The sequence below is a fragment of the Mastomys coucha genome, unplaced genomic scaffold, assembly GCF_008632895.1.
Source record: "Mastomys coucha isolate ucsf_1 unplaced genomic scaffold, UCSF_Mcou_1 pScaffold7, whole genome shotgun sequence".
Classification (NCBI taxonomy): domain Eukaryota; kingdom Metazoa; phylum Chordata; class Mammalia; order Rodentia; family Muridae; genus Mastomys; species Mastomys coucha.
This window is the reverse complement of record NW_022196913.1, coordinates 2,024,592-2,036,707: the sequence shown is the minus strand read 5'-3', so window position 1 is coordinate 2,036,707 and position 12,116 is coordinate 2,024,592. Positions and strand designations below refer to the sequence as shown.

The following is a 12,116-nucleotide window of genomic DNA, read 5'->3' as shown; positions in this document are numbered from 1 at the left end:
CAGAACCTGGAAACAACCCAGATGTCCCTCAACAGAGGAGTGGATACAGAAATTGTGGTACATCAAAAGTGTCTTAAGGCTCAGTGTGCCAAAGGTTCTGGTCCTTCATGGTGGGGAGGCTGTGGTGGAACTGGGCAGCTTACACCATGGGAGGCCAGGGAGCAGAGAGAGATGCCTTGATCGCACTGGGCTCCCCACCTGCCAAGTCCTGCTGCTCATGTTTGATGTCAACCCTTCCCTCTCCAGAAACTAAGGAGAGAGGTATTAATCTCCAGAGCGGTTTGCAACACCAGTCACACTGACAATCAAAGTTAGCGACTATCATATTACTCTCTGAGCAAAGCCCTCAGGTTGCCAGGCTTACAGGGCAAGCAAATCATCTCACCAGCCCCTCATCTTTATTAATATTATCTGTCCACTCATCTGTCTGTCTTTCCTTTTTTTCTGATGATAATAGCCATCTTAATAGATGATAACATATTGTGTCATTTGGCTTTGTGTTTTCCCAGTGATCAGTTATCTTGAGCCTTCTATATACCTCTTGGCCACTTATAAGTCTTATATGTCTACTGCAGGTCTTTGACCATTTTAAAATTTCAATACTTGGTTTACTGGGTTTTATTCCATTTACGGTGGCTGATATTTTGTGTATTAACCACTTTGTGTACAAACACATACACGGTAGCAAATATTTCCTTTCAGTCTGAGGGAGGGGGAGTTCTCCCAATGTAACACTGGTAAGTTGCCCACACATTACTAAGAAACTCCCCTATGCTCATGCAGGCAACACAAGTGAAACTCAGTGGGTTTATTAAGACATGACCATAACAGGAGGGTTAGTTGGGAAGGAGATCAGCAGGAATGGGTGGGAACAAGACAGAGTAATGGAGAATGATCTGATTGACATTGTATTCATTCATAGGATTTTCAAAACACATTCTATACATATAAAAATTTCAAGATGTCAGTTCTAACATTAATGTAATTCCAGTCAAAATCCTGGCAAGCTATTTTGTGAATATCAACAAAGTAACATCTAAAATCTTAAATGGAAAAGTATTAATAGAAAAGACCTAAAATAGCCAGTTCAGTGTTGAGTAGAGACTTAAGTTTCTGATTGTTGCTATTGTTTTGTTATTAAGTTGTGTTCATTGTTTAGTGTGTGTGTGTGTGTGTGTGTGTGTGTGTGTATGTAAATGTATATGTACATGTTTTTCTTTTTTTTTTTTCTCGAGACAGGGTTTCTGTGTATCCCTAGCTGTCCTGGAACTCACTCTGTAGACCACGCTGGCCTCTAACTCAGAAATCTGCCTGCCTCTGCCTCCGGAGTGCTGGAATTAAAGGCGTGTGCCACCATGCCCGGCTGTACATGTTTTTCAAACACTGTCAATACACTGGAAAGCTACAATCAAGACTAGAACATTGGGAACAGAAGAAGCAAGGCCACACAGATGCAATCAACTAATACTTGAGGATAAGAATGGGGCCACATGAAGGGCGGGGCTTCAGGGTGAAAACAGCTTTTGTCCTTCCTGCTCTGGCCATTTTGATCATTGGCCCCTGGTCTTCCTGCTCTGGCCGTTTTGATCATTGGCCCCTGGCCTTCCTGCTCTGGCCGTTTTGATCATTGGTCCCTCTTCTTCCCAATTTCTGGCCTTCTGCACCAGCAGCTCCTAAAACTCTCTCTCTGGACCAGGCTGGCCTTGAACCCACAAAGATCTACTGTCTGTGCCTCCCCAGTGCTGGGATTAAAGTGTGTGTCACCACCACACCCAGCATCAGAAGCTTTTAATTGGAGAGGCATCTGGACTAGTTTCCAGAAATAATACAAACCACTGAAAAGCATACAAATTCTTGACGTACGTGGGAAAAAACCCTACTAGATTATTATTTTCTCAAAGAGGTCTATGAGCACCTACCCCACCCCACCCCCAGCACTACCCTATCCCCCCAAATTAAGAACCACTACATATTTCTAATAGCACCACTTGGGAGGCTGAGGCAGGAGGACTACCGGGAGTTCAAAGCCAGCCAGAGCCACACAACAAATCATAACAGAAGCAAAGCAAAAACAGCCCTGCAAAATAGTTTAAAGCTGACGCGTGGCCTTCGCTCTTCTAAAGAGAGTGCAAGCTTTCCTCAGAGCCTTAGGCTGAAGAGCAAGCTGCTCCTGGGCCCTTCATCATCGCTCTCTTAGCGTTAAGGCTTTAGATAAGCAGTGTCTGCCTCAAAAGCTTCCTGTATTGAGGGCCTGGCCCCCAGGAGAAGCAATGTTCAGATGAGGAGCTTGCAGATCATGTAGATTCCAGGTTTGAGTAGACTACCGGAAGCCGGGTGGTGTGACAATTTTGGAATTTTGGTTTCTTTAAAAAAAAAAAACACAAAAATATCTTAATATGTCTTGGTGTGTGGAATATAGGGTTGCTTCAGCTCTGACAGCAGCTAACTATGGTTTGCCTTGTCGTGCTGTGGTGGGGGTGTGATTTTGACAGCTGCAGGTAGTTTCTTTGATTTTGTGATGTTTGGAATTCTGGGGACTTTTTGGAAGGTTTATAAATGCCAGAAACCAGGTGGGGTGTTGGTTGATGTTGGTCACAGTTTATTAGTCATGTGCAAAGAAGAAACAATAACAAGAAGAAATTAGATATCCTGATGACAAAGATCAAACTTGCCCCAAGGAACTTGAACATCGCTAATCAGCAGGAAGTAGTCTAACAATGTCACCCCGTTTCTGACACCTGACTTTATTCAGGGATCTCTTTTCTTTAACCTTTTTTCTTTTATCTAGTGTTGGGGGATTGAAAGGGTAGAAGAGCCAGGCAGTGGTGGCCCACGCCTTTAATCCCAGCACTTGGGAGGCAGAGGCAGGCGGATTTCTGAGTTTGAGGCCAGCCTGGTCTACAGAGTGAGTTCCAGGACAGCCAGGGCTATAGAGAGAAACCCTGTCTCGAAAAAACAAAGAAAAAAGAAAAAAGAAAAAAAGAAAGGGTAGAAGAAAAGGGGTGGAAAAGGGTGGAAGAAAGAAGAACTCACAGAGTAGCAGAAGACCAGCTACTGTGTGGTGGTGGCATACACCTTTAATCTTAGCATTTAGGAGGCAGAAGCAGGTGAACCTCTGAGTTCAAGGCCAGCCTGGTCTACAGAGAACTTTCCAGGACAGCTGAGTCTACACAGAGAGAGCCTGTCTCAAAACAAAACAAAACAAAACAAAAAACAAAAGACTCCTGGAAGGTGTTAGGACTGTGGAAGATGGGGCCTCGTTGGAGGAAGTGGGTCACAGAGAGCAGGAGTGGTAAGCTTTGTTCTTGGCCTTCCTGTCGTCCTGTTTCCTGGCTCGCCTCAATCTGACTGTCCCCTGCCCTCCTTCTCTCTCCTCAATATCCCACATGCATTTGATTTTGATTTTCCCCCCAAATCACTACCTCCTCTTTCCTCAAACCACTAAACCAATTACTACAACTTGCTTGGCTCTCCATGTCCCTTTGTGCTTGAGCCCTTAGATTGATACTATTCCTTATTCCTCGAATCCCGTGGGAGGCAAAGGTTACCTGTAAAGTCACATGGAAGAAAGGAGCTAGAGAGTACCAACAAGAACTGGCCCATCTAATTACTGAAGCTTATCCCTGTGAAATTTTCACTCCAGAATTACTCTTAAAGCTGAGATAGTAGCACAGGCTTTAATAATGATGATATGGGAGTTCATAAATGGAGCATTAATACCCATGGTATGCTGGGCAGTGATGGCGCATGCCTTAATTCCGGCACTTGGGAGGCAGAGGCAGGCAGACCACTTTGAGGCCAGCCTGGTCTACAGAGTGAGTTCCAGGACATCCAGGGCTACACAGAGAAGCCCTGTCTCCAAAAAAAAAAAAAAAAAAAAATACCCATGGTACAAGAAAAAAATCCATGTCCATGGCATCAGGACTCTTTGTTTTCTAGTTACACACCATGTGAACACAGTGGAGAGATAGAGACACCAATGCTGTCTTATCTAAAACCAATTAGTGGATGAATTCAGTCTCTAAATAGTGTCATTTGGAGCTGGGTATGTATGCACTCTGGAAGCTGAGGCAGAAGGTTTCAAGAATTCTAGGCCAGGGGTGTGGCACAGGGCTTGCTTAGCATCCATGAACACCTTAATTCAATCATCAGCACAAAGGAAAAGAAGAAGAGAGGGAAGGGAGGGAGGAGGAATTCCAGGACACCCCATGGCCTGCTGCATACTGTTAAAATAATCCAGGCAGGCTCTAATCCCAGCACGTGGGAAGCAGAGTCTGAGAGTTCAAGGCTCACCTGATCTACGTAGAAAGTTCAGGGCCAGAGCTACAAGAAGAGACCCTGTCTCAAACATCAACAAAACTGTGTGTGGAAGTCTTTGGAATTATGGAGGCTAAACATTCTGCACTTGGAAAATGGTTTTAATACTATGCATAAGCATTTGTAAGTAAAGTTTAAATTTTACTAAAGAATGATCTGATAAATTATTCTCAACTCTGACATAATCTAGTTCCCCAGATCTGCATTATTCTATTAATACTGTTTTCTGAATCCAAAAATACCATCTAGCCATTCCTTCGTTTACAGGTGGAGAAACAAAATCTGAAGAAATGTTAGTTCCCGTAGGTCAGACAGAGTGAAAAGTAGAAGCTTCCATCTCTCTCTATTTAAATCGTAATACCTAAACTGGGTACGGGATCAGCAAAACTGGTTCGGACTTCGAAGGTTTACTTACTTACATCCGGGAAACCTGTGAGGACAGCGGTGAGTGTCGCTTGGTAGAAGTTTAGGCTTCTTTAGTCCCTACCCTCCACTTACAGAGAGGGGCTGGAGCTCAGGAGTGGGTAAAAATGCTTGAACTCCTTACCGCTAGAGGGCGCCAGACTCCCTATTTTAGTAACGGGAACCTGCGGCTTCACCAACCGGAAGTCCTTTGCCCATAACAAAGATGGCGTCTGACAACCTACACCAATCAGGTTGCTCTTCTGAGAGGCGGTGCTTCCCTCACCAAGGATTTGTGTGGTCCAAGATTTCCGGCGTAGCCAATCCGAGCGTTCTCTACAAACGAGCGCGTCGACGTCAGAGTTGGGCGGAGTCCAGTTTCAGTTTTTGGCGGGATCCATTGTGGCCCGGAGCAGGACCAGGTCTTAGGTGAGCATTGCGGCTTGAGGTGTGTCGGGGGCTCTGGGCGTCCGCGCGGGGATTGGGGTCTGAGGGAGAGACGCCGTGGTCTGGGTGGGGTGGAGCAGGCGACCTTCGGCCGGGCTAGAAGATTGAGGGCTCGTGTGCTTAAGCGAGCCCGTTTTGGTTTGACTTCTTTTTTAAGAGCGCCCTTTTATTTCTGTTTTTTAAAAGTTTATCTCTGATAATGTCCTGTATGCACATGTAAATATGGCAGTTTTGGTTATAGTCAGTCCCGTTCCCCTCTTAACCGCCTCCCTTTCCTCTGAACCTCTTCTTCACCGAACGTTCCCTGCTTCTTTCATGACTTTTTTTTTTCTAAAATCCCACTGAAGCAGTTAGAGTTTCCTGCATAAAGAGTACCCTTTTAAAATGGTCGCCGTCTCCCTGACGCCTCCTTTCCTGACCTCTCTATTCAATGCATACCTTGTGCCAGGCTCCTATAGAGACACGTAGTCTCAGCCCTACCCTACCTTACCCTTCCGACGATTGCACTTCGAAGAGGATCCAGATAACAAGCACAAAATAGTGGACAAATGTGCAGTTAACTAGGGCAGAGGAGGCACTAGAGGGGACCTTCCGGGGTATGGCTGGCTAGAACAGCTCAGAAATTAGCTAATTGGAGATGAGAAAGAACTCTAGAAGAGCTTTCTAGACAAAGTGCCTGAAGCTGGAAGCAGTTCAAGAAGCTGAAAGCAAGCTAATCTAGCAGGAAGATGTAAACACAGAAAAAATAAGGAAATTGAAACAAGGAAGGAGGCACCCATTGCTTCACAGGCTTTGTGAATGTTGCTCTAAGGATAATTGAAAGCATCAGAATGTTGTAACTGAAGGAACTCCATGGCTTGATTTGTGGATCTGAATGTCACTGACAGAAGGGACAAATGGCTGGTGGGTGGGAGGCAGAGTCAAGGTGAGCTCTGTAATTTTGAGGCCAGCCAGAGCTACAACAGGGAGATCCTGTCTCAGAGAATGAATGAACTGCAGGGTAAGAGGGATGGTTGTGGGGGACCAAAGTAAAAGCAAAGGAAGGCTTAAGGTTAATGGTGTCCTAATGAGGGTGTTCTCTGTGAGGTTGGAGAACAGTGGAAAATGTACATAATGTTTTGTAGGTTGGAGCTGTTGTAGTTTTAGGATGTCCCTGGATGTCAGGACCAGAAAGGTATAGTGGTTCGATTTGGGGAAGCAGGGCAAGACACTTGTAGGACGGAGCCCAGACAGTTTGCTACTAACTCTCAAAAGGGTTACAATTGGGAATGCCCCAGCAGCTAACACATGACTCCTGCTAGGGTCCATACAGACTTCTGTTAGGTGAGTGACGATAAAATCCATATTTAGCAGGGTGATAATGGCGTGCACCTTTAACAACTTCACTTCAGTTTCAGTGTGCTAGTGTACATGAATGTAACAGAGCAGGGATTCAAGCAATTGTCTGAGTTTAGAAGAACAAGTAAATAAGTATACAGTAAGCACATACTAAATATTAACAGAACAACTCTTTTCCAGAACATTCTCAGAACAGAACAAGCTAAGTGCAGTTGCCTGGCATACATGGTATAGTTTATATCCGAGGAAACACTAAAGCCAAGGTAGAAGGCTGTATATAGATTCGGGGTGCACCAAAGCCAAGGTTAAAGGCTGTATACAGATTCGGGGTTCACCAAAGACAGAACTCAGCCTATCTTTTCACCACAGTGGGTTCTATGGCTGTGTTCCCACATCCAACAAGAACAAACATGTCTTATAAGTTGAATGCATATGTTTGTCACAGGAGAGTGGAAATCAGGTCCAAGAACAAGGCTTTCCCTGAGGTAAAGGCTCTGCCCTTTCCCCTGGAGCCTCTCACAGTTCACTGTTGGCAGAATGGCTACGGTTCTGACAACCTGCTTCCACCTCCCCAGTACTGAAATTAAAGACGTTGATGACACACCCGGGCTTCAGGGTATCTTTCTATCTTAATTGTTCTGGTGTCGAGCTTGGAAGTAAAATCCTAACTCATGATAGAGCTATCTATGTATCTCACACTTCAATGGATAAAATAGACCTCAGTTGCATTATAACAATAAAACAGGATAATAACCCTAAATTTTACCCTAGCCTGAATAGTTCTTGTTCACACTGAGTCTGTAGTCTACCTCACGCCCTACACTGCACTGTTGCTTGGTCTCTAACCACAGTTTAAAACCAGGTATGAGAGGAGGGGATGCTCCTGAGCTGTTGGTAATGGAAGAGGGGATGAGATGTGCCAGGTGCCGGGCGAATCCTAAGGTTAGCGGCACAGGATCGCTGGGATGTGGGTTTGTTGGATGTGCCTTCTGAGAAGAGTCAAGAGTGACTTCTCTAATGCTGATTTCTGTACAGCCAAGAATCTTCGTTGCATGTCTCCTGGGCTGCCCACCTGGACCCTCCTTTACCCTTGCTCACCTCAGCTGTTCTCTTGACAACATGGATGGTAAGGCCTTCTAGTTTTATGGATTCCTCTTTGGTTTGTGGAAAACTACCATTTCGTCCTTCTACCACAAAATAGCAGGGAACCAGGGCTGCTTAGTAACTTAGGTCCTGCTGTCAGAGCAGGGAATTGAACTGGGCGGTCTGGCTTCAGGGTTACTTTGCATGTGCAAATCTTCAGGAATGGTTTTAGTCTAGATCTGTCCTAAATTCTGGTAGTCCTTTCTTTGAAATTTTGCATGATCTTTCTGAGATTTGTGCTAAGAAAAATCCCAGTGAAGAAGTATTGCTCTGGCCCAGTTGGAGCAAGACAATGTTTGTGCTGATTCTACAGGCCCTGAGCAAGTGGACTTCGGGCGGGGGCGGGGGTCCTTGTTATTCTGTTTGATTACATAATTGAGCTCATTGCCAGAAACTCTATTACTTTTTGACCTGGGTTTATTAGACTTTGTCCTCTTCAAGAAAAGTAAAGGCAAACATTGAAATTAATTACACTGTGTTGGGGGTGGGGGCGGGGGTGGGGGCGGGGGCAGGAGCTTGTAAATCTCTGAGTTCAGTAGCTGGACTACTGAGATCTTGTCAGAAAAAAAAGAAAAAAAAGAAGGAAGAGCTATATGTTCTGATTTGGGTTAATCTTATCTTTAACATGAAATTCCCAGTAAAATAAAATGTTACTTCATGATTAAAGATCAAATAAAAGCAAATATGGCAGAAATGTTAATGATAGCTAATTCTGGGTGATGAGTATTTATATATCTTTCTCCATTTAAAAGTAACAATTGACCAGGCTGTGTGTCACACGCCTTTAGTCTTAGCACTAGGGAGGCAGAGGCAGGAGGATCTCTGAGTTTGAGGCCAGTAAATTCCAGGTCTGCCAGAGCTAAAACAGAGAAGCCCTAACTTTTTTTTTTTCAAGACAGGGTTTCTCTGTGTAGCCCTGGCTGTCCTGGAACTCACTCTGTAGACCAGGCTGGCCTCGAACTCAGAAATCCGCCTGCCTCTGCTTCCCAAGTGCTGGAATTAAAGGCATGTGCCACCACTGCCCGGCTAAAACCCTAACTCTTAAGTACAAAAATAAATAAATAATAAAATAAAAATAACACGTGAAACAGTAGACAAGGTCTATATCTATGTTTAAGTTTTTTTCATTTATTCCTTATTGGTCTGATTTCATGAAGCTTGGTATTGTAGGAAGGTAGCTCGTTAAAGCAGTGCAGGGGAAAAGATCTAGTCTAGTGCCTGGCCCACTTGCTCACTCTTCACTCTCCTCAGTGTCTTCTAAGAAGCGCTCAGGCAGGAAAGTAGTTACAAGAGCAGCAGGCAGGGTGGCAAATTTGGAGGCTCCTTTCAATTGCCCTGTCAGTGCTGACTGAGTGCAGTATGCTGCTCTTGGGCACTCTGCCCTGGGTAGACTTCTGTTTCCATTCCTTCTAGTAGAGGAAGACGACTTGTGTCTACTGACATCTCTGCTGGAGGAGAACAAGGCAGCCTTGCCCTGTAGTTCAGAAGAGAATAAGTCCTTGTCTCTGGAAGACGGCGAGCTTGATAAATTTGATGAGCTTTTTGATGCTGATGGTGATGGTGAATCTTACACAGAAGAGGCTGACAGTACAGAAGAGGAAAAGGCTGGAAACCAGGAGGAGCATTTGGCCACTCTCTTTGGCGATGTGGAGGACTTAACAGATGATGAAGTTCCAATATCGCAAGTTGAAAACAGTGTCCCACCTGCTTCTGCTCCTGCTCCCAGCAGAGAGAAAACCAATCAGGAGTTGCAAGGTAACCCTGATTGTAATGGCTTGCTTTCTCCAATTTACTTATGAGAAGTGGGTGCCCCAGATTTGACAATATTCACTAAAATGACTGCAGATACAAGGGTGGCGACCAATGGGTTTATTTTTCAAAAAGGATGGAAAGATGGCTTAGTAAGATGCATGCATGAGGGCCCAAGTCCAGAACCCCAGCTCAAGGAGTTGGGGACAGATGGGTCCCTGGGGCTCAGTGCCAACCTAGCAGAACCCATGAGCTCAGTGAGAGACCCCCACCTCAAAAAAAAAAGGCGCAATCAAGGAATACTGATGACAGAACCCTTTGTGTGCATGCACACACATGACTGACCTTGAATGAGGGGGTAGATGGGGCATTTAAAATCAGCGTTCCAGTGTTTATGGTCCTCCTTACATCCTTGTCAGCCAGCTAAACTTGATCTTCCACAAAATGGCTCTAACGCTGTCTGTACTTCTTGCAGAATGTATTACTTTGGGATTTGTGTGCATGGGGAGCTGGGGACAAGGCTACAAAGCTACCACACAGTTTGGTTGAGCGTGAGACCATCCCTGAACTGCCGCTTTGAGGCATGCCCCCTTTGTTGGTCCTGGTCCCTTCTCATATATCTAATACAGAAGCCAGCACTGATCACACTGCTTATGGTATTTCAATTTATGATTGCTTGACCTCTGTAACACATATTTGTATGGATTCCTCCTTGGGGATTTTGTTTGGGGTTTTTGTTTTTCTGACACGGGGTCTTACTATGCAGCTTAGACTGACCTCATCACCCTCTCTGTCCTCCTCAGCCTCCTGAATGCTGGAACTGCAGGTTTACACCACTATGTCCCACTAGTCGAATAAGCATATGGCTAGCGCAGATGTCAAAAGGCTTGTTGCTGGGGATAAAAAAGGTTTTTTAAGGAACCTCTCTGAAGTATAACAGTTACTGTGAGATTGTATTGTGAATCTCAAGGTCTGTGGTGGGGATAATAGAATACGGCCAGTGTTTGTGTCGGGTACAGCATGCTGTCCTATCTGATTCTTAACATACTTTTCTTTCATAGATGAATTAAAGAAATTGCAAGAGCAAATGAAATCCTTACTGGAGCAGCTAAAAGCCACATCAATTAAACAGCCTCCACCTATAGCTCCTTTGCAGGGACCACCTGGTAATGTGACTATAATTATAGCAATCACACGCATTTTTGTTACCAAGAAACAATAGCATTAGTATTTTAACCCAGCTCCTGCCACAACTGTAGCATTCATAGTCTCTTTCATTTTCAACCTAGAAGGTGCATCTCTGCAGCCCTCGCTTAAGGAGACAAAAATTCGGAAAATTCAGGAGTCAGCATGCTTTTCTTCAGAGCTTGATGTCCCCACTTTACCCAGAGCCAAGCGGGTGGCTCGGATGCCAAAGACTCCTGCAGGTGTGATACTCTGGGCCAGGCTGGGTCTCACTGCTCGGCTCTGCTGAAGATACATCTTTCTACTGGTGTGTGTGTGTGTGTGTGTGTGTGTGTGTGTGTGTGTGTGTGTGCGCGCGGTTTGTGAGAGGGTTGCAGGCAGACAGGCTTGCGTGTGTGCAGATGCTTACAGAGAGGTGGGACCCCTGGGGCTGGAGTCAGAAGCATCTGAGCTGCCCAGCCATTGCCACACAAAGGTCTACTAGACAGCATTGCAGAGACCTGGTTCATCTTCACAAAGTGGTCTTGTTCTCTGGCAAGTTTTGATTATATGAGGCCTATCGGTAGACGCTTATACATATAGCGTTTGGAGAAGCCTACATTCTAGGCCAGCCTGAGCTACAGAGTGAGACCCAGTCTCAAAACAGCAACAAAAAAGTATCCTATGTGTTGATTATAAACACATGAATACAGTGAGTAGGTTTTATGCTTCTCAGTCATTCTCCACTTCTTATGCTAATTTTCTAGAGACATCTTCAAAGCCCAGTATGCCCTCACAACCACTGCAGGTTACTTCCAGTTTTCTAGAGCTGAAAAGCTCTGCTTCAAGGTCAACAAACTCGCCCTCACCTCAAGCTGTTCCTGGAAACCAACGCAGTGGGATGCCTAGAAATCAAAGCACTGCCATCCCTGGGAGTTCTGGGGAGCGGCCCTCACAGGTTCCCCAGGTCTCTGTGGAAGCCTTCTCAGGCCTCCGCCTCAGGTCAGTAGCTATGACATTCCTCTGCATTCCTTTATCTGTCCCCTAGATGGCTCTTCTGTCAGGAGATGGCAGGCCTTGACTGAGGGCAGCACTGCCTTGACTCAGTGCACTGTGGTGTGGACTGTTGAAGGAAGGCGTGTCTATACAGTGCTAATGGTGGTGCCCACCTTTAATCCCAGCAATTTGGACCCAGAAGCAGGAGGAACTTGGTGATTTCAAGGCCAGCCTGGTCTACATAGTGAGTTCCAGATCACCTAGGGTTATATAGGAGCCCCTGTCTCTAAAACAAACGAAAATAATGTTTACCTATTAAAAGGAAGTAGACAAATAATAGATATTTAATCAGAAATTGGCAAATCAAAACAGTGGCACAGATTTCATTATAAAACTTCCCATCTTTGTATAGGTGTGGTTTAGCCTATTTTTATTTATTGTGTACAGAGTTAGAATCCTATATACAGTTGAAGTAGTTCATATCTTTAATTCCCACAAACAGAAAGGTGAGGAAAAAGGATTGGGAAATGGTGGCCAGCCTGAGCTTCAAAGTTAACCAG

The 12,116-nt window shown here is 45.0% G+C and overlaps 1 protein-coding gene and 1 long non-coding RNA gene across 4 annotated transcripts in view; one reads left to right on the top strand and one right to left on the bottom strand.

Moving 5' to 3' along the window:
• Positions 1-4,896, bottom strand: part of LOC116081710 — a 13,159-nt gene extending 8,263 nt beyond the window's left edge. Inside the window, exon 1 of the long non-coding RNA XR_004114977.1 lies at positions 4,733-4,896. This is a non-coding gene — a long non-coding RNA (uncharacterized LOC116081710). The remainder of the gene's footprint in view (positions 1-4,732) is intronic.
• A 147-nt stretch (positions 4,897-5,043) lies between these two features.
• Positions 5,044-12,116, top strand: part of Mcm10 (minichromosome maintenance 10 replication initiation factor) — a 21,208-nt gene continuing 14,135 nt past the window's right edge. Inside the window, exons 1-6 of one of the 3 annotated variants that reach the window (XM_031358346.1) lie at positions 5,044-5,148; positions 7,540-7,630; positions 9,223-9,402; positions 10,458-10,562; positions 10,686-10,823; positions 11,328-11,562. In XM_031358346.1, coding sequence (XP_031214206.1) covers positions 7,624-7,630; positions 9,223-9,402; positions 10,458-10,562; positions 10,686-10,823; positions 11,328-11,562 — 665 coding nt within the window. In that variant the 5' untranslated portion in view covers positions 5,044-5,148; positions 7,540-7,623. Of the gene's footprint in view, positions 5,149-7,539; positions 7,631-9,060; positions 9,403-10,457; positions 10,563-10,685; positions 10,824-11,327; positions 11,563-12,116 lie in introns of all 3 variants that reach the window. The other 2 variants (XM_031358345.1, XM_031358344.1) reach the window with 2 other exon arrangements.